Source organism: Nipponia nippon, unplaced genomic scaffold (genome assembly GCF_047370975.1).
Source record: "Nipponia nippon isolate SJK-2023a ecotype South Korea unplaced genomic scaffold, ASM4737097v1 scaffold_10, whole genome shotgun sequence".
Classification (NCBI taxonomy): Eukaryota; Metazoa; Chordata; class Aves; order Pelecaniformes; family Threskiornithidae; genus Nipponia; species Nipponia nippon.
Window position 1 is genome coordinate 15752444 of NW_028262291.1, and position 22894 is coordinate 15775337.

Consider the following 22894-nt stretch of genomic DNA (forward strand, 5'->3'; position numbering starts at 1 on the left):
TTGAAACCTGTTGGATATTGGCTAGAAAAAAAGAAGCAACATCTGAATCATGGGGTTAATGGACAGCTTTGACAGAAGAGAAAAAATGCTTGAAGGATAATGAAAGGAAAACTGTTTCTCCTTGTGTGGGTGGGACATTTACTGAAAGAGGAGAGAAGGAAAATTATGCTTGCATATTAACTTTTAAAAGGATGAATTCTCATTTGGGAAGAAAAGTACGCTGGTGTTTCTGTACTTTGAAAGATAACTTGTAAAGGCAAAACTATTGCAGATTGTAGCCATTTCCCTTTTCCTGTCGTTTTCTGCTTGTCTTCAATGAGAAATCTATATCTAGAGGACTAGTGACCTAGTGAAAAGACATCTTCACCACAACCAGAGGTTTAGCTTAGCGTCTTGAGCTGAAAGAGGTTTTTGCACTTGCTTCTCAAAATTGTTGCCACATTCTAGCTGTGCTAATACCAGATTAACTCATTGGACTAACATTGTGAAGAAGATGCATTACCTATAGATTCATTGACTTTCATCGTTAGTTAAGGTATGATATCTTACAGTGTCTGTGCAGCAAGCCCTCCTGAAAGAACAAGGAGGAACTAACACTGATATTTCAGGTGTTCCCAGACAGAAAATATGGCAGAAGAATAATCTGTTTCTGCCTCATTTCAAACATTTAGTGTATTTTTTTAAGATTTTGTGAGGTAATACATTTATATCTTTGCAAATAATTTTTAAAGAAATGGAAAAACCCATGGAATTAAACATTCTGTATTGAAACTGTGATATATGGACACGTATATCAGTGTGTCAGAGAGGTGAAAACAGGTTCAAGATGCTAGACGGCTAGCTCAAACTACTGAAGGACTACTGTACATAGTTCAGATATATTTGTAATATTCTCATTCTGGTACTGAGGTTAGAATATTCTTAGAAAGATGAAGATCAGTAGATCTATTTTCTCTCTTTCCTGTTTTTTTTTGTTTGTTTTTTTTTTTTTTAAGTTCAGCACTGCATATGAAGATCGTTCACTTCTCCAATGTACAGCATTAAAATAGGAAGTCACAGTATAGTCATAACTATAGAGAATATTGCTATCATCCTGCATGTCTGTACTGTATCTCACACAGCTTTAATTACTGCCATATCAGAGACAACAGGCATACGTGAAATTTTATGACTAGGTAGGCTTATTTGTGTATTCTATAAGTCTGGATTTATGTTTACGTTGCCCACCATGGTATGCATGGGTTTGGCAAATGCAAATGTGCAATACGACATTTACAGTGTTGTGCTGTCTTACTTCATAATGATCTGCTGAGCTTCTACATGTGCGGACACTACATACTATACACTGGTATCACTGTATGTTTTTGCCTATCTCGATTTTAGAAAATTTGATGTTAGGTGTTACTTCTTTAAAAATATTTGTGCTTTGGTAGGGAGGTGATGGAGACATCAGTACCAGAATTATGCTGTTTTCTGGGCAATAGCTGTTAAATCAATGAAAAGTAAATTTTCAGGTTTATATTATAAACACCTGGCAGTTGTGTAAAATAGGTGTGCTAATGCTGCTAGTGTTAATGTTGCTAGAACAAACTTTAGAAGCTGCATTTTGTAGTTAGCTTTCAAAGCCCATAGCTCTTTATAATTCAAATGTCCGATCCTGTTCCACTGAAGTTGATAGGAATTTGTGATTAACTTTAGTGGGATCAAGATCAAGGTTGCTGGCAGACAGCCTGCTTCTTTGCTTTTCCAATTGTATTTTTCTGTTCATGCAAGGACATTGGTGGCTCTGTTTTCTGCTGACCATCTCATTCTTTTAGCTCTCGCTCTGTTTTTTAAAAATACTTTATACTCAGAGAGGTTTTTATTTTTCGTTTTCCCTGAAAGCTTAGGATATTGGCTTTGTTTATAAACTATGATATTTGTCAGTTCTAGAGCACTACTTTTATGATTAGTTTTCTTTATGTATTACAAGTAGAAATGTTTGTTTATCCCTCTAGGAAAGATGAGATTGATTTCTGATACAAGCAGGTTAGAGTTGTGCTACTTTTTCATCTAGGTGGGCTACGTGTCTTTGACTAAAATCACTTAATTTCCAATGACAATTGTAACATTAGCTCTATCCATCTGTCTTTAAGAAAGTAACCAGTCAGCTGGGCAGATTCATGACAATTTATATTTCTATTAAACTATATAGCAGTAGGAAGAATAGCAATAATAACAGGCTCAAGCGACACACCCATGGCAGGGCACAAGGATGTATGCTGTGCATTATGTACCACTGATGACAATGATCAAATTGACACTGCTCCTCTTCTGTAGCACTGTGATTGTCTGTTGACTTGGTGGCTCCTAGTCCTTACAGAAGAAACCATATCCCTGGGTCAGACACGTAGATTCATCCTAAATTGCCTGGGAAGGAATGGGCACCCAGGAATGGGTTTCTCAAAAGTTGAGAACTGTTGAAGGTAGCTGGTAACCGGGTGAGAGTGGGGTGAGCTCTTAATAGTAAAGTGTTTAGTGGAACAAAACCTGGAACCCCAGTTTTCCTCTCATCCTGCCTCTTGTCACTCCTCCCTCTAGTTGCTGAATTTGCGAATCATGCTGAGTTTTTTCTTGCAGCTAATTAATGTTAGAATTTGCAATGGGCCTGGTTTCTGTCTTCTAATACGTGTCAGAGTAGAATGTGCTCAGTGACTCAGTTGTGACTGTCACACTCTAAAGGCTGACGCATGTCTTAGTCACCTGCTTTTATTGAGGGAATTTTGATGAGTATAGTCTTGGACTGATAGATACCTAAATACAGTAACTCTGTCTTCGCTAGGTAATTATTTTTTATTCTAATAAATTTCTAATATTTCCAATTTACTTGTTATAACACAGATTGTGTAAACAGTTAGGTGACTCAAAATACTGCTGGAAGTCCTGTGTTAAGCATAGTAGTCTACAAAGTCAGCTGCAAGGATAGAGATGTTTTTTGCTTCTTCATTTTGGTCTTCTCTGCTTTTAATTCTTCCTTGTACTTGTGGATTTTCTGGCCTGTTTTATCAAAAGGGCTACAATAAGAACACCCTATTCACAACCTGAAAGCAAATTGCCTGATGGGCAGTAGATAGCCTTCTTTTCGGAGCAGCTTATTACATCAAAGAGATGTGAAGAACATACTCTGGTATCATCCAGTCTTTCCCATCATGTATGACAGCGTGTAATTACAAAGGTTGGTATTTCCAAGGGAACCCAAATTGCCCATGAGCACAAATCCCACAGAAAGTCAGGGGACCCAATGGCACTTAGTTTGATTAGGGCTTTTGATAGATAAGCTTTGCAGACAACTGCAGAGGTAGTTTAAGATGACATGGCTCCAGTTGCCCATCCCAAATCTGCTGGAGATTAGTGCTCCCTCCTACGAGGTTTGGCAGACCAACATGTTTGCTTACACCTCAGTTGTTTCAGTTCATCATGGACATTTTATGTATCGGTTTTCCTGAGTAGCAAAGGAAAGTCCTAAAAATGTAATGGTGTGCTCCACTTCGGCCTAAAGTGACAATCCCCATCTCCACAATTATTCATGTTACTAGAAGTTGTAGGTCAGCAGCTTTAAAAAGATTATTTATGTCTTTAAAATGGATCAAAGACCAGGTGTCATCATTGAAAGTGTTGGCTTTAGTACTTGCCGTAGGCAAAGAATGAATCAATGTCATAAGTATGGCTAGCACTTGAGTTTCTGGCTTCTCTGCCATGGTTCACCTCACTACATGACCTGTTGGTCTTACGTGAAATGAGCATGCTCAAATAATAGTGACATATGATTTTTCAAAAACACTGTTTACACACCTTACCTAACTAGCGTGGCTTATGATAATATTAAATTACTTTTATTTCTATAATTTTGTATATATGAAAATATTTCAGTTGGGAAAATATTTATCCATTTCTCAGGGTCCAAATTTTTAGCATTATCAGAAGCTACAGTTTCTTTAAATGAATACTTCAAACATACATAACCTCTTAAAACATTTCTAAAAATACTGAGAGTATACTTATTATACTCATATACTTTATGAGTCTTTTGGTTTTTATTAGTTTTGTTTCATATCCATTGCATACTTATGGTCTTTCACTTACCAGTTTACTAGACTGCCCCATTCATACTCTGCTAGAATTTCAGCAAGGTGGATTTTTGTTTTACCTGTAAATTTTTTTGACTGTGATACTCTGTGTTTAGAGAAGTTATTGCCCAGGCTGTTCATCCAGAATCTTTCAAAGTAGATTTTGTTCAGTTCAGTTCTCTGCTATTCATTTTTAAAATACATTTAGTTGACAGATACTGAATTAAGTGTTTGCCTTACTTTTACTTTCTTTGCTGTTTCTTTCATCTGGAAAGGAAAGTGCCATGGCTGCCTCACAACTGTATCTCAATCTGTGGAAGTGAACCACCACCTTGCAAATATTCTCAGTCCTACCTATAGAATTTATACACCTTTCTTGTTAAGAAACAATGCTCTGATAAAATCTATAGCATAGCCTAGGCCTCCCAAGGTTCTTCTATTTCAAATGGGATATTAGAGGACTGGAAAAGATTCAGGGAAGACTAACAAGCATGATCAAAGGTCTGGACAAGCTTCTGTAAAAGGAATCAGTAGGTAAGCTAGCACTGTTTAGGCTAGAAGAGCGAGGACTGGTGTATGATCACTGTTGGAGAGCTATAATATGGAAATGGTAGTTAAGAATAAATTGTTTACATCTCTTCCAATATAAGAATTTAAGGGGTCATTGAATGAGGTAAATGAATGACAGGTTCAGAGCAGACATGGTTCACACAGCACGCATTTTCTGTGGAACTACGTGCCATAGGGTGTTATAGATGATACAAACTTTTTATGGTTCAAAAATCAATTGAATAAAGTACTGAAATAAAAATCCATTGGAGTAAAGAAAAGGTACAACCTGACTGTAAGAAAGGCCAAAAATCTTCGGCTGAGGCAGTCTAGAAGTGACAGTGAGTATCACTCTGTTCTCATGTCCTTCCCTAAGCATCTGTCACTGCAGACAGGATCCAGGGCTAGAGGGGCCCTTTGCTGTTATGGAGCAGAGGTGTTGTAATGCTCCTGAGGAAGCATATTGAATTATAAATATGTTGAGGACTGGTCATGTTATAGGTAGTCTGTTACAGAAACATTATTTTCTATTTCTGTCCAACGTGCTGCTTAGCTATTTCCACTTGCCATTTGTTGTATTCAAGCCTACATGGTGATCTAGCTGTGTTCGTTTGTTGACAGGTGTATCGAAATGCCTTGGTAAGGATAACATAACAGGCAACACTGTCCAAAGAATGACTCTAACACCAGACATGGCAATCTACTTTTGGAGAAAAGATAGCAAAATTAGGGGATCTTGTCCATGCAAGACAGATAAAATTAAGTGACAGTAGGGTGATGGTTGTCTGCCAGCTAAAAGAACTGATGGCCTGCATCACATATAGACTTATTAATGTTATCTATGCCACTGATACGTAAAATGAGCTGTGCCGCTACCAGATACAAACTCAACTGATAGCTCTGGTTCAGGACTTCCCAGCTGCATTGTTGATCTGCCCTAGTAACCTAGCCTGGCCTGAAGATCCAGTATGAGGACAGGAAGGGAAGCTTCTGGGCAAGTGCCTTACCTTGGTGATTTGGTTTATAGAAGTCATCCAGTTAGTACTCAAAAATATTCAGTCTTGGCATCTACATCAAGATTAGGAGACTTGAAAACCTAGTATTTGTTAGTTATTATCATTGTCTGTGATTAAACCCTGTTGAAATTGCAAACCTAGGCACAGCATTTATCCAACAATATTCTGTCATTAAAAACATCTGAAGTATTGGAACTTTGGCATTTTTAAAAGTGATAGTGAATAACTAACTCCTTCACTCATCAGCTCTGTAAGTCACTGCAAGCCAATAACTTGTGTAGAAGTGTAGAAATTAACTTACTAATTCCAGCAAATCAATCTGGGTTTGGGTTTTTCTTGTTTGTTTGTGTGCTTACTTGTTTTAAAGCAATGACCTAGGCAAAGCTAATCAGACTTGCTGTTGTGGATCTGACAGTAGTGCTGACATTGAGTCTAATATGCTCAATATGGCAGCAATAATAGCTCCTGCTATCCCATCTGGTAATGATCGGATATTAGTCATTTTTTAAATTAAAGTAACGGGTATTTGCTATAACTGAGCAGAATCCATTTAGGCTCTTTTTGCTGAAGATGTGATTAAGAAAAAACAGAATTCTTGTCATTCTTGAGCCTTTGACGTATAAAACAAAAGATGGATAGGTGGATATATTTTTATCTCCAGCTATTCCCTCATCCCCAACAAAAGAAAGAATATCTCTGCATATCTCGTATGCATTTCCCATTTTTTTTCTTAATAAGAGTATTTTCTACTTATATGAATAAAGAGTGTTAACAATGCTTAATATTAAGTATGTACCATTATTTACATTTAGAATCATAGAATCATTTAGGTTGGAAGAGACCTTTAAGATTATCAAGTCCAGTTATTAACCTAGCGCTGTCAAGTCCACCACTAGACCATGTCCCTAAGCACCACATCTACTCATCTTTTAAATACCTCCAGGGATGGGGACTCAACCACTTCCCTGGGCAGCCTGGTCCAGTGCCTGACTGCCCTTTCAGTGAAGAAATGTTTCCTAATGTCCAGCCTAAACCTGCCCTGGTGCAGCTTGAGGCCATTTCTTCTCATCCTATTGCTTGTTACTGGGGAGAAGAGACCAACCCCCACCTCGCTACACCCTCCTTTCAGGTAGTTGTAGAGAGCAATCAGGTCTCCCCTCAGCCTCTTCTCCAGACTAAACAACCCCAGTTCCCTCAGCCACTCTTCATATGACCTGTTCTCTAGACCCTTCACCAGCTTCATTGCCCTTCTCTGGACATGCTCCAGCACCTCCATGTCCTTGTAGTGAGGGACCCAAAACTGAACACAGTATTTATTTATTGCCTCAGTAAAGGGGCAGCTTAATTCAAGCAATAGTAGTGCTTCACTGTCGAGTACCAGAGCATGTAGTCAGGAAACCTGGCACTGTCACTATAATTACAGTTTGTCATCCCCCCCCCGCCCCGCAAGAGATTTGCTGTTGGTGGACTTAAGTACTTTTGATAGAATTACTTGCATGACTAGTTAAATCACTTGTACAGAAATTCTCCTTGTAGCAGGTATACTTTTGATTTGTTTGACTGCACATTTCTTTAATATTAATGTATTTTTCTTTGACATATCTAAGCTAATTTTAGACAGACAGTATTTGACTGTTAACTTTCACTTTCAAGGAGGTGATTTGTATAACTAACGTAACATTGGAGTTTGCTTGAGCTTTTTATAGAATATCCAAAGACTGTGGACTGTTGTAGGCTGAATTGTCTCAAGAGCCTGACTTTGCTGTCAGATGCTGGATTACCATCATTACTTTTTCATGTTGGATTTCCTGTACTCACACTGTTTCAGTGTTCCATCTTACCAGTTTCTGAATGAATTGAACTATTTTCAACCAAATTTGATAAGAGGGGGAGGATACAGAGCTTGGTGCTCATCAAACTATGTGCAAGTTAGCCCCATATAAGACACCAAAGAAAGTCTAGGGGAGACTGGCTTAATAAAGACCCAGCCTCAGCAACAATTTCAGGTAGTGTGAACACCTTTTTTCAGGAATCTCTGTCAACTTGAAATATGGATATAGCATGGATTGTAAAATATTTTTCCTGCAAATAAATTTTGGAGGGGATCTTGACTCCAAATGAGGCAAACTACTCCATTGCTGAAACATAAAAACTACTGGCATTACCACACTAAGATCTGATTCAGTGTCCATGATTATTTTTAGGAGTTTGCCAATAACTTCAGCAAAGACATGATCAGAGTAGGAACATCAGTATTAGTGATGCAAGACTTGGCCTTCCTAAACAAGTGTATGAACACTGGGTGTTCCCACCTGTTCTGCGGAGCCATTGATAATACCTCAACATGTTAAAGACCTCTCACCATTCACAGTACAACTTAGGTTTGCCACACAACTGTAAAATAAGAGAGAAAATCTGCTTGTGTAATAATGGCCTTTAAAAATTAAAGCTGTATTTAATTCTTTGAGTTTTAGTGTTCCTTGAGAGCAGTAGAACATGTGGGAAGTGGGTTATTATACATACCTATGTAGGAACGTAAATTCTAATCAGTACAGTATGATCATCATTTATCTTAATTTTTGTGACTTGGTCTCATTTCAGATGAAGTGGCTATCTGTCCTGCCCCAACAGTGCATTGTGCTGATGACATGTCTCCTAATGGCGTTGGAAGCTGTACCTATAGATATAGATAAGACAAAAGTTAAAGGAGAGGGCCACGTAGAAGGAGAGAAGGTCGAAAATCCAGTAAGTGTAATGAAATTTATCTAATTAAGTATTTTTTCCTAATTGTTAGTAATATGGCTATAGCAAACTCCCTTCCTGAAATTTAGATGTTCTTTACTGGAGTTACTTGCAGGAAGGAAACTAATATTAGCCAGTATTGTCGTACAGTCTACCGTCTACTATGGTGAGGTTCCTTGTAAATTTGTTCTCTTTTATTTTTTTTTCCATGAGCTGCTAAAGGTGAGGTGACACATGGAAGGAATTCTCCAGCTTACAGTAGGAAGAACTGCTTACTGTTCCAAAGAGACTTCTTTCGAGTGATTGAGTGGTGGCTTAGGAAATTCCATTCAGTGATTCCAGTTCAGTGTTTCAAATAGAACAGTAATGAATTAATTGCACTCTTTAACAAAAAAACCAAACCAAACCAAACCAAACCAAACCCCAAACTATATTAACATGACAGCTGTTTGCCTATGACATGGATTCCTAAACACTTTTCTCCTCTTTCTTGTCAGTTGCTGAAATAAATGAATCGTAAGAATATGTTGTTATAGGGCAATGATGCAAATCAGAAAAACCGAAGATATGTAAGAGAGTATAATGCCTGTGTTGCTGAGATTTGAGTTGCAATTTAATCACTGTATTTAAACAAAATGTTTGATAGTATATTCTTTTCTCAAGTTCACATTCTGTTTTTGAAGGATACAGGACTTTATTATGATGAATATCTCAGGCAAGTAATAGATGTCTTGGAAACAGATAAGCATTTCAGGGAGAAACTCCAGACTGCTGACATAGAGGAAATAAAGGTAGGTACAAAAAAAAAAAAAAAAAAAGTGTTAAATTAAGGTTAATTAAATCCATAATCATGAGCCATTTATATTGTATTCTTTCTTCCTTTTCTTTCTTCATACTCCTCTCAATTTTTGTGAGCTTAAATTTCCTCTCATTTTTATTTACTTAGGTATTTAACTCTTACTAGATCTTTGTCTTTAGTCAAGGGACAGCAGAACTTCTGTTCAGTATAGAATATCCCATAACATAAAAAAACCAAACAAAACAAAACCAAAACAAAAAAAACCCAAACCAACAATGTATACTTGAATGCATAGATTCTGCCTTTGCATATCTACTAAAAAGCCAGTTTCAGACTCCATGCAGGTAGGTAAACCTACAAAACGGTACATCAAAATGGCTGCAAGCGTAGATACACAAGATAGTGTGTCCCAAGAAAGTCAGATTTTAAAGTCTGGGGAAACTGAGGAGTTGTGCTAGAGGTAAAGTCAGTGTATATGTAAATAAAGCAGACCTCTGGCTTTGTCCGCTGCTGTCCTTTCTTTTGTGCCAGTCCACACAGCACTCTCTCCAAAACCTCACCACATTCTTGTCTTTTCTACTTTAGTTCCTGGCTCTAGGTGGTGGCTGTTCTGCATTCCCCTTTATGAGCTAGAAATTCAGCAAGGGACAGGTAGGGAACAGTCTAAAGTGATAGACTTAAAGAGGAGATCCTGCCGTTCGCATTTCCTTTAATCCCTCATATTGCCATTGGCAGCTTTTGACTCCTTTTTCTTCTGTGCTACATCTAGTGTAATCCTCGAAGGTTACTATCCATTTCCAGATCCTGATAAATATTTTTGCAATACACATTGGTGGCTGTTGCTGTGCTTGTACCTTCTCTCAAGTCTTACAGCCGTCATCAAGTGGATGAAGAACACAGCATTTCGTGTGCATCTCACAGTTCTTTTGAACTAATTGGAGAACATTTGATCAAGAAATTTGTCACTTCTTAAACTTTACTAGGTATTGCTGCTTCAAGGTCATGCTTTTGCTCTTTGGAGGAGCAAGATATTTAGAAATTCTCTTTTCAGAAAGCTTTTAGGATTCCTCTCTGTTTCTATAACCCTAGGCTTAAAATTTTTGAATCTGCTCTTTGAAAAAATGTTGAGATTCTTACAATGTGGGCTACAGTATTGCCAAAGACTGCCACTAGTCTGCTGTCTTGCAGCTCATGTCTAGTGGGAATCCTAAAGGCTACTTTCTTCTAGTTTTTATACATATAACTTTTGGTTTTTGACAGAGTGGAAAACTAAGCAGAGAGCTTGATTTAGTAAGCCACCATGTGAGAACACGGCTGGATGAACTAAAAAGACAAGAGGTGGCAAGATTAAGAATGTTAATTAAAGCTAAAATGGATTCTGTTCAAGGTAAGAATACAAAATTTAACTAGGTGAGTTAACAGATGGGATTGTGTTGGAGAGGTGCCCAAAATCCTTCAGTTATGCTTTGTTTGTTGTCAACAGTAACGACTGTAAGCTGAAAGTGAGTGTCCTTTCTGAGCTGGCCTAGGGCCAGTAAAGACCCATCTTGATAGGAAACTGGGGAGAAGAGAAAAGCCACCTGTATTTTATAAATGACTAAACTTGATTCTGGCAGTGGATTTTTCAGATAATTCTAATCTTTTTCAACCTCTTTTTTATTTTTGTAGTGCATCAATTTATAATTACCCACTGAGAACTAGTAACATAGTAGGAGTATGTTTAAGAATACATGACATAACACTTCTTGTCTTTACAGAGTAGAAAATTAATTTTTTATTACAGTCAGTTAACACAAAAGTTTTCCTTTTTTCTCATTTTAAGCCCCCTTTCTACCAATTAGAGCTATTGTACTGATTTATAACAAACATTAAACATTTCTCTTCAGAAGATTATTTTTCTTATCTTGGGGGCAGTTTTAAGCTCCTGAATAAAGAAAAACATTTGGAGTGAAAAAATTCACGCTAGCATTTTCTTAATTGCTAATGAAATTGTACAAACTCAGGCAATTTCTTTTAATGAATAAAGTATACAGGTTTCTAATGATTCTGATTGCTGTATGTTTGTGTGGGAAATGGTGTTATGCCTTTTTTTCTTATTACCAAAGAATTTTTAAAGTTTTTGTTTTAGAACGAATTCTATAAATTCCTTATTAGTGTTTTCTTTTTGAAGATAATTAGTTGCTCATAAACAAAGATCCTACTGATGGACCACATGATCTTGTTTCTGAAATGCTGTTTTTCACAAAGAAGCTCTAATAAAAAGGGCTTAATTTGCCTATGCAGATTATTTCATTATTAAAAACATTTGCAAGTTATGGGGTGGGATCCCACAGTATGGAAGAGGTAATGTATCAATTTAACATACTCCAAGAATAAGGATCTGTCTTCTAGGCTAAGCCGAATTTAGAGGTGGGAAGTAGACTGAAGAAGTACGCATGTGGAAATATGTGTTCATGGGGATGTTACTAGGGTCAGGAAAACATCGGATTAATTTGAGAAAAAAGATATTTACAGTGTAGTACCTTTCCAATGAAGTCTTTAGGTGCTACCATAGTATAATTAATGAATAATAATATAGAGTTGGCTGAGGGTGTCAGATGATCTTTCTGTCCTTTGCTTTCTTTTAATGAATGTTCTGGTCCAGCGAGTACAGTCCACTTGTAGCTGGACAGTGCAGACCAGCGGTAGCCTCTCCACAGGAGTCGGTGCATTGCCTCACGTACCTGCCAGACCCCATGTTCATCTTCCTCAGGCAGCTCTTTAGCTCCCAAGAACCCGGTCTCATGCTCCTATTGCAGGCAAGCGGTCCAGTGACATCATGGTGACACTCACAGTGAGCTAGTTGACAGCAGTTAATGATACCTGATTGTGTACATAATAATTTTGTGTATTTTGAAATTTTTTAATAGCTTAATGGACTGATTACTTCTAGCCCTCTCTACTTCCATAAATCAAGAGTAACTAACAGAGCATGTTTTGGAAAAACAATTCCTCCCAACAGATCAGATCTGTTACAGTATAAGATCTTACATGTGGGAAAGAACAAGAACAGATTATTCCAGTTTAAAATATCCAGTTGACTACAAAGATGTGAAAACATCGGGAGTCGGAAACATTTTGTAAAGCTTATAATCAGCCCTACCAGCGAGTACTTCACACCACATACAACAAGTATGGCCAGATTATCTATAAAATACAGCTGCATCTGTACACCTATGTAACATCTTGGAACGTGTACAAAAGAGCATTCTACAGTAACAGCACGCAGAGCTGTTTGATTTCCTTTTATTTGTTCTGTTAATCTTTTCCCTGTAACACCACTTATCTTAGTCTTCTATCTGATCTAAAAAAAAAAATAAAAGCACAAAATCTCCCCTGTTTTCTTCCCTCTCAGATGGATCAGGTCTAAAAATAAAAAAAACAGACTTGATATTATATTGTGCGTATAATCAGTCCTGATCCAGATGTTCTTAAACATTTGCACCAAGATCCTACTAGACTGATTGGTACAGGACAGAAGAATGTTAGGGGTTGGGTCTCAGATAATACAGTAATGTGGCAAGTAAATACTGTCAAATAGAATAAGTCTTTTCCCATAAATATAAGGAATGGTGGAAAATGGGTTTGCGGCAGGGTTTTTTTGTTGTTTCTGGTTTGTTTTGTTTTTTGTTTACTTTTTTAAAATGCCTATTATTACACTTATAAAAAATGTTTCAAAAACAGGCTAAGGCATATATATTTCAACAAAAATTATGATCTCACCAGGGAGGAATGATGGTTGAAATCTGCCCCAGCCAGTGTTTGCTGTTTTGTGATAATACAAACACATGATTGAGTGTAAGACAGATAGTTTACCAAAGAATAACATGTTCAGTATTGTATTTTCCCATTTTTTTAAACAAATAAAATATTCTTTGCTAAGCCAACTAGTAAATGCTTGTCAAAATTTTTATATATAACATATCAAAGTGTATGCTGATTCAGATAGCATTATTATCTAGTATTAGCAGTCAGAAACCATGGTAACAGCTAGAAAAGCCTATTGTAGAAATGTGTTTTGTTGTTAGTGCATTGTGTATTGATATTGTTGGGTATAGTTCCTGTCATAAGGAAGAGAGAAATGTTTGCAGCTTTTAGACCCAGAACCTGACTCTCCACTGACTTGCACTTCTTGTTTTGCACAAATGAAATTTGAATATCTGCTTATCTGATTTGATATAATTTTATACCATATTGTACATACATCTTTAGCCAGATATAAGTCATTTGCAAACAGGGCAATAGAAGAGTCAGAATTCTCCCAGTTCAGGAAAAAGATGCAAGTTGTTAGCTCTGGTACCGCACATAACTTCAACTATCTGATTTATATGAAAGGGAATAAAATATTTTTCTTAGTTTGTGAAGCTCAAATCGATTGTACGTTTCCTTGCCGAAACACAGGCCTTAATTTGTGCATGTTAAATTATTGTGTTCAATGCAACACTGACACGTCAGAAGGAATACAGTGCAAATTGCTATCAAGTTTGCCAATCTCCTTCAGGAAAAGCAACTTTAGAAGTGTTGCTATAGTTTCCTCCAACAGTGAAAAACTTATCCAGTCCTTAGGGAGCCTCAGGTACTTACAAGGCACAAGTTCCCATCTGAAAGTTTTTAACATCCTGATCTCGCTTGATTTCAAACTTAATGTTTTATATTTGTACCTTGTTCTTTCAGACACTGGCATAGACCATCAGGCTCTCCTGAAACAGTTTGAGCACCTGAACCATCAGAATCCTGACACGTTCGAACCTAAAGACTTAGATATGTTGATCAAAGCAGTGAGTGCTAGATATAAACTACTATGGGGTTTTTTGGTATTCATTATTATGCTTTTTCTCTGGTAAAGCCAAATCCTTTTATACATACCACTTTTTTTATAAATGAAGTACGGTTTTCATTTTCAGAGAAAAGTCACTTGTCTCCATTGCACACTTGAAAACGGTTGTCAGTGTGCATTATGCTGAAGAGCCCATAAATTTTGGGATGGCATCTTAACAGGACTTGCTTTCATGTGCCAGTACAAACAACTTTGGGAATAAAATACGCCTTTTGAGGAGCATTTAAATTAAATGCAGTTTTGATGGGGTACATTTTTCCCAAGTGTATTTTCTGATTTCTAAATCTAAATGATTTAAGTGTCTCACAGGATGACATAAAAAATCATCCCTAAACTAGCCATTTGAATTTTGGGATCTATTACATACACATCAAGCTGCAAAACCACAGCAGAGTAGAATTTAAGATATCAATATTAGAAACTGCATATGTTGGGCATGGGATTCAATGTCTATTTAGCAGATTCAGTATCAGTCACAGGCGTGGCGTTCTCTTTCGGTGCGTATTTATTAAGGGGATGCAGTTAAGCTAAGCATGGCATGGCGTTTTTCAACTGCTGGAAAAAATACACTTCCCAAGGGGGAAAAAATACTTTAGTCTCAGGTATTCTTTAGAGAGCACTGCATGTCTGACATGAGAATTTGGCAGTTTTTATATTTTCAAAATAAATGGAAAGACAACGTATATTTTAAGCTTCCTGTAATTTTTGTGGAGTCTTTTTACCATTGGAAAATTTTATCTTGATTTTCTGTAAAATTATTTTTTATATAGATATAAAGTTTCTTGCCATTTCTGAGCATCACTTCTGGGAAAATTCTGGTTGGCTAGGAGAAGCATATCTCAGCAGGCAGTTCTTTTTCTTACTGTATTATTTTCCTTGTCTTCCCATTTCTCAGCTGAGATACTGACAAGAGTGTAGTGGGCATTTTAGGGGGTCTGTGCTTTGGAATTGGTTTTGAAAAGGTATAGTGAATCTGAAAATTAAAATGTAAATAACGGAGAGACTATATCAGGTATGAACATATTACTTTGAAAAGCACTACCAAAACGTCCTTTAATACCTTGAACTGTCTGAAAATGATACATCTCTCAACTCTATACAAGTACTTGTCAGAAGTTCTCCCCTCATGCCCTTTCTCGCCATATAATTTGCGTTTTTTGGTTTAATCTGTATTAAGCTACTGCAAACTAACTCCCATTATTAATGAAGGCACTTTTTTCATTAGACTGTAGGATAAACTACAAATGTTCTTATTCTGAAATAAACAAGGAGTTAATGGCACTATTTGAAACTGTGCTTAATTAGTATGGGACATGCTTAACTTGAGTTAATTTATTATTAATTGATGAGATAGGGCACCTTGATACCTTCTTACAGTACTATGTAGTTTCAAAAATTGTCCAGCAGTTGAACACATGCAAATTAACTTCTGTGAAAATAACAAAGTGAGGAGGGATGTTTCTGCATCGCTGTCATGTGAAAGGAAACCCCCAAGTAGTCTACCTCATGTTTAAGAGGAGAATGGCAATATGGCCAGCCTTGCCCACAGATCTGAACAATACAGTGTTTTTAATGTCATATGTGTTAACAAAACTGTGTGGCATAATCATATGTCTACATATATCTAATTTTTAGGCTACAAGTGACCTGGAAAACTATGATAAGACCCGCCATGAGGAGTTTAAGAAATATGAGATGATGAAAGAACATGAGAGGAGAGAGTATTTAAAAACACTGGATGAAGAAAAGAGGCAGCGAGAAGAATCCAAATTTGAGGAGATGAAGAAAAAACATGGAGATCACCCTAAAGTTCACCATCCTGTAAGGCCACAGTCTGTTCTTATATGATTGGGTGGAAGCTTTCCTTTCTGGAGAGAAAAAGCTAGTGAAGAGAAGGGTATATCTTGTTTTTTCTCAGCATTTGCCTTTTCTCATTGACATGGGAGCAGAGTGTGGGAACAGTGTTGAGAGCATTACAAAACCCACTATATATACCCCCATTTTTTCTGTACAAGTATGCTATTTTCTGGCAGAATTGTTATTTACAAAGAAGATAAAACTCACGAGGAAGAAGCCAGAATGGTATTCAAAACTGTAGGGATGCCTTCGTGGTATGCCTGACCTGCAACGAACTGTGTCACAGCACCTTTTGCTCTAGAAAAGGCAAACTAATTTAACTCCCTTCAGCTATTGTTTCTAGATGAGTCTGCGTGGCCATGACTGATTATTACAGGTGTTCCTTTCCACAGAATATGCATTTTCTTGACATTCCCTCTTTCCCTGGGCCTTCTTGTCTAACGAAAGTATTAGACCTGACCAAAAGGGAATTAAAGATAATGCAATTGATTCCATTTGCAACATGACCAAACAGAAAATAAAGCCTTTCAGAGAAACTGTAATGCAAAGCTAATGCAGCAAAATTACACTTAATCATTTTTTTAATAGTTTTTCTTTGTAACCAATCTATAGGGAAGCAAAGATCAACTGAAAGAGGTGTGGGAAGAAGCAGATGGCCTAGATCCTAATGAATTTGACCCCAAAACATTTTTCAAATTACACGGTAAGAGGTTTAGTTTAATTTAATGAACAAGTGAAGTGACCTTCTGTTACCTTCTGCTGAGGGCGAGTTTGTCTTATGCTAGGATGAAGTCTTATACCTCAAGGAATTTGGATGAATCTCAAGAGTATAGAGGAGAAAACATTTATGTTCTTGTTTGTAAGTTTACTGCAAAGTTTTAAATGGGGTTTAAAAGTTGAAAACAGTTTTGTTTAATTACTCATAAAATCATACAGCCAATAACCAGTAGTGATTGCTCAGGGAATTATGGGTACTTAAAGGGCTGTCCATAACTATAACTTTGCTTACATGTTACATACTAGGAATAAATCCTCAGAGATGTCTGTGGGAAAGCCTGCTTTCTCATCATCTCTGCAGATAAGTGCCAGACTCCCCTTATCTTTGGAGTGGTCATAGAAGTGCCAAGCCACTTCTGATGTTGCAACATTCCCTTAATAAAACAAAAAACAAAATTACCCCCAATCCTGCCTCTATATTTCTGAGCTGCGTGTAGCTAGAAACAATAAAATAGTAGTGGAGATGACGATGCATCTCAATGGGCATTTTGCTTTAAATGTGATTATATAAATGTGTAACCTTATATCCCGACATTGTTAAATGCTTCATAATAAAGTACCCTTAAGCAGATCCTGCCTGGCACTGGGCTGTAAAAGGTTGAATGGCACACAGCATTTGACTAATCCCAAAGATGATAATTTAACTGAAGAACAGTGTACTAGCTTGAGTCTAAACTTTTATCTTGGTTTATAAAATATATAAATATGTATTATAGTTATTAAACCTTATTTCTTCTTTCTCGAAAGAGATCTTGAAAGATAATTTTCTGAAAAATTTTGGTAGCTTTTTGTGCAAATCTTACCAAAACAGAAATAGCTGAAACAACGTTTTGCCTTAAAGCTTAGTATATCAAAAACTTTGAAGCAATTAAACAAAAGTATTGCATAATAACATTTATTTGCAAAGGTTTTCTGCAGATTTTTGTTGCTCCTGAATCTATTTACAAATTTAGTTGTTAAGTTGGGACAACTTGTTCTCAGCAGTATTTTTTGGCAATTGCACTCCGAGCAATCCTGTTGTGACCTATTTCAGTCTGCTAATCTAAGAAGTAGGGAGATTGCTCCAGACTTGCCCAACTAACCAACCAAGAATGGCAATACAGTTCAGCCAATGCCTGATAAAAACCTAAACAGAAAAAACGACCTATGTAACCAGCATCTTGTTAAATGAGGTTTTTAATCCATGTGAGATGTGTATGCTGATACTTACTTAACTCATGGAGAACTATTTACATGTATTACTTTCTGTACATACTCAACTTGTATTTTCAACATTTCTTTATGTAGATGTCAATAATGATGGTTTCCTGGATGAGCAAGAATTAGAAGCCCTATTTACTAAAGAGGTAAAAAAAAAAAAGTTCAAAAGTTTAACTTGTTTCAGTAAATGGTTACAGGGATGTCTGTATTTTTTCCAAGTATATTTGGGGGCTTTGGACTACAAATTAGACTATTCATGCCAAGTTTTGTGCATCCTTAATGTTTCTACAAAAGTATAAAAACATATCAGGAGGGAAAATAAAGTAGTTGAAGTATAGGACTCAGACACCAGAGGTCTAGTACTCATGTATTTCTCTGCCACAGGCTTGTCTGAGATTTTATAATTAATCTGCAGGATAGGTATGCCTGTATAAATTGCTATGCAGAGAGCTGCACTCCTGCTCTGGCTAGATGCAGCTTGGTGGAGGTTCTGTGCTCATTCAGTGCTAATCTAAAGTCATAAGACTTGTTGAGAGAAAACGGGTCACGCTCGTGTGAATTGGCTGAAAGACAGCACGTTATGAAAGCAGCAACAGAAATTTCACGTATTTTCTGTCTAGCTAGTTTAGAGCACATGTACATCTGATAAAGCAGACAGGCTCTTAGTTTCTTTAAGCCTTGGTTCTTTGTCTGTGAAAACACAAATGTTTAGTGGTTCTTTGCCTCCCAGAAGGGTAATGATAGCAATGTACTGAAATTCTGCAGTTGCAGATGAATAAATGAAGGGCCTTGGTCTTCATTTTTCAGTAGCTTCTATTTTGGTATAGCAGAAAAAAACCCTAAGCTTCCCATTCAAAGATCCAGTACTATGGCTGTCAATATCTAGTCTTACATTTTTTTCTAGATTTCACGAGTCAGGGAGGAAATGTGCTATACAGTGTATATAGAAGCTTATAAATTCAAACTACTGTAAATTTTTGAAGAAATTAAATTTGCAAATACACAGTTCTAACAATACTTTGTGACAATCCCCTCTAATACAACGAAGATACATGGCACTCTTTTTTGACAGATATGTCCCACCATTTTGCAGTTTTGTAGTTTAAAAATAGTCTGGGGCCTTAAAATTACTATGGCTAAGCAAGCGAAACCAAATGACTAAGAAAGCTAAGTAGAAGCAAATAAGCATAAACTCACCAGAAAGACATTGTGCAAGAAGAGAAGCGGACCATTAAATCAAGCACTCAATTTGTCTTGTGATATCCTGAATGCTTACAGGGTCAGCTGCGTGCTCTGGTAAAAAAGCTACTCTCTCCTGTTCCAGAAACCACATGGAAACTCTGCCTGCTTTGAATCAAATGTAGGATCAGACTGTGCATGCCGAGGTCAATTTTACTGTAATGTCCACAGCACTGAATTACAGCAGACCACATGAATTAACTGAAAACTTCATTCTTAGGAATGAAAGCCTCACTTGTTGCTTAAATACTATGCTAAAAGAGTATTTTACACACACACACTCTCACTCTATTGGAAAAATGGTGAACTCTTGTTCTTAGCAACATCTCACACTACTGTTCCAAATATGCTCTGTCATTCGAATGAGCAGCCCTTTCTCCAAACTAACATTTGCTAATTTTGAATTTCAGCTGGAAAAAGTTTATGATCCCAAAAATGAAGAGGATGACATGGTTGAAATGGAAGAAGAAAGGCTGAGAATGAGAGAACATGTAATGAATGAGGTGGGATCTGATGTTCAGTAGAGCTGCTGATTTCCTTCTATATTCAAGAAGTACAGTCCTCCTAACATGAAGGGTTGTCCAAGTACAGCAGAAAGGGACGACCTGTCACACTGAATGCTGTTTGTGCTGGGATTCACATAAAGTTACAATTCTCAAGCCCTGTCCCTGTATTCGGATGTAAATGCCTGCTGACTATTTTTTATTTTAGAAGTTCCAGAGAAGGAATTGTGCTGTAGCCTCCATCTTTTGCAGATACTACGATTCAATAGAAATTCCCTGTGAATTTTGTGTCAAACAGGGAAAACTCTAAATATGCTTTTGCACTTGGCAAATGGGTAAGATTTAGGTGTGAGAAGAGGGAGTAGAGCAATGTCTTCCTTCATGTAGCTCACCTTTGTCCCTTCAGAAGAGGGCTCAGAGCTCAAGATATCACCTATGACAGTGAATACCTTTACTAGCTCTGATAGATTTTCAGCTCAGGAGGCAGAGGAAAGGGAAGAGGATGTTTTGAACCACCGTGTTTTTCACTCATATCTTTTCTGTACTCAACTATATTCCTTAAGCTTGAGGAACAGAGTAAGCCTGGTCTTCTATTAGTCATAAAGGGAAGCATTTCCTCCCTTCCCTTAAAGGATTCTGACACAATTCAGTTGGGGTTTTTTTTATGTTTTAAAACCTCCCTATGCAACAGTGGAGATTACTCTGACTCACAGTCACAAAATTATTAACAGAAAGCTACAAAACACTTTTCTTAAAAAAATCACACATGCCACTATTAGCGTTGGGGCTGTGACCACAAATAATGTTTCCCATAAAGCCAATGGATTTTGAAGTAAAATGTGAGGATTTACTTTTTATTTCCATTTTTGTTAAGCTGAGTGAAGTTTTTAGAAGATGGTGCAGGCACTCCTGTGAAAATGGGACAGTTTAAAAATAAAATGGTTATATTTGAAGATATTTACATAATGAAATTAAACATTAGCTCCACCAAAACCTGTCCTTTAGGTTGAGTTTAATTTTTTGCTTCAAATAGGTTGACATTAACAAGGACCGGCTAGTGACTTTGGAAGAGTTCCTGCGAGCTACAGAGAAAAAAGAATTTTTGGAGCCAGATAGCTGGGAGGTAATGAGAATGTGTTCCAAGTACAACATACCATCACTCTAACCAGGAAACCGAATGGCATGTCTCTGACCTTTGCTTTTTTTCAGTCCTGTTTTGGTATGCGTGTGGTTAAGGGCCTTAGCTAAATGTAAAGTACAAAACGTAGAAGACTAATGTAATGCAGATGTAATCTTTATGGTCCACGCACACATGGAAAAGGTCTTGCGCCACCCTGTGGATTCTAGAAGAGCTTTTCCCACATGCTTTTCAAACAGAAAATGGACATTTTGTTTATGAATCACTTTCAAGGGAAGATAAGAGCTCAGGTGGAAGCAAGAGGAATTTTTTTTCCCTACCTCTAAATCTGTGGTAGAATTTTGCTGAGAAAGTAGCTGAGAAACGGCTATTTTACTGTTTCTTACGGCGAGTGTACTAACCCTTTACAGTGTCATGTCTGGATGTTTTGATGAAAATTCTGAGGGTTGTTTGGTGAACTGTACAATTCAGCTAATAATAATTTCAGTGGGAAGATAATAAAAATATATATGCATTCTTGCCTAAGTATTCACATTTGTCCTGTCTAGCTATTCATGTTTGTATGTATTTTCTTGCAGACACTAGATCAACAGCAGCTCTTCACTGAGGACGAGCTGAAGGAATTTGAAAGTCATATTTCTCAGCAGGAAGATGAACTTAGAAAGAAGGCAGAAGATCTTCAGAAACAGAAGGAAGAGCTACAGAGGCAGCATGACCAGCTTCAGGCTCAGAAACAAGAGCTTCAGCAGGTACACTTAGGAGAACAGATTTTTTTTTTTTTCCTTTTCTGTATCCTTCTATATGTAACGGCTCATGACAATCCCCAGCTCTGGAGCATTCTTTACCTTGATTTCTCATATGAGTCCCAACTGAATTCTTAACTAATGGTACCACAGCAAAACATAATCTAGTATTCAGGATTATAGCAAACAACACAAGCATCTCAACTCAGTAGTATACCCATTAACAAAGACTTTACATAATGACTGCAAAACTTCTTTTAAGTGTATTTATTTATGTCACATCAGGGAGAGGTGACAGATTTAAGTTTTTCAGCTGTGGTATTTTATTTTTCACTAGGTTGTAAAACAGATGGAACAAAAGAAACTACAGCAAGGAAATCCTCCTGCAGGACCAGCTGGAGAACTGAAATTCCAACCCCGTATGTATCTTTCTGTGTAAATATACACACTTGAAAATAAGATCTCCAATGTAAATGTCATCCTCTGTGGCCGGTTTACCGGCAGTTGGGCACAATGTGACATGACAAGTTAGTTTTAGACACTATGAACGACCAATTGCTTCAACACCCTCAGAAGAAAATAGTGTCATAATAAATCATCGCATTTGCTCATTGGTGGCAACAAAATGGTCAGGTATATATTAGCACCTCTTATTCCTAACACATTGTCCTGTTTCTTTTGTGCTTTAAAGGGAATCCACTCTCCCATACATCCTAACTGAGCTTTTTCTCCCCCTCTAGAAAGGTTGAAACTAGCATGGCTTTATTGGCTTCCACATTCATGTGCTAACATTATCAGTCGAGCTCAAGAACTTCTTGACATTCATCTGAAACATAAGGCTTCAAACTATATCCAGGCAGCCTTTTGAATACTGGAAGCTCTTAACTGCTCCTGCAGGGCCAACAGTGGGATTTCAAACCTTAAATGCTATATTCAGTGATTACAGCTCACTTTGTTGAGTACCCTTAAATTCTATCTCTAAGCCACTTAGTTCTATGAAGAGAAATAATGACATTTCAGTACCAATTTAATTTTGTCTTTCATTTGCTTCCAGACTGCCTGTGGGTAATTTCATTTTATGATCCTTAGTTCTGAGAGCCTCAGTTCCCCTCACCTTCAGTAAAAACATTGTGTAATAGCAGATGCCCTGGGAGTTGGACTAATGATACATCTTTTGATACTGGCAGTATTGTAGCAGATACTGTTCTTAACACATATTTTATGTAAAAACTTTCTGCAAAGTCATTTAATAAGGCGTCATAAGAATTCATATTAGCCAGAACTAGTCACTATTCATTCACTGAGTTAAGGAGATCCAAGTAGACGATAGTTCTAATCTGTAGGCTGCT

At 37.1% G+C, this 22894-nt stretch overlaps 1 protein-coding gene across 3 annotated transcripts in view; it reads left to right on the forward strand.

The window, feature by feature from the left end:
• NUCB2 (nucleobindin 2) overlaps positions 1-22894 on the forward strand; it is a 38404-nt gene that overhangs the window by 3922 nt on the left and 11588 nt on the right. For all 3 annotated transcript variants that reach the window (XM_087745662.1, XM_087745663.1, XM_087745664.1), the window contains exons 2-12: positions 8273-8416; positions 9097-9204; positions 10473-10599; positions 13926-14029; positions 15724-15909; positions 16558-16648; positions 18010-18068; positions 19572-19664; positions 20698-20787; positions 21381-21551; positions 21883-21964. In XM_087745662.1, the coding sequence (XP_087601788.1) occupies positions 8273-8416; positions 9097-9204; positions 10473-10599; positions 13926-14029; positions 15724-15909; positions 16558-16648; positions 18010-18068; positions 19572-19664; positions 20698-20787; positions 21381-21551; positions 21883-21964 (1255 nt within the window). The remainder of the gene's footprint in view (positions 1-8272; positions 8417-9096; positions 9205-10472; positions 10600-13925; positions 14030-15723; positions 15910-16557; positions 16649-18009; positions 18069-19571; positions 19665-20697; positions 20788-21380; positions 21552-21882; positions 21965-22894) is intronic.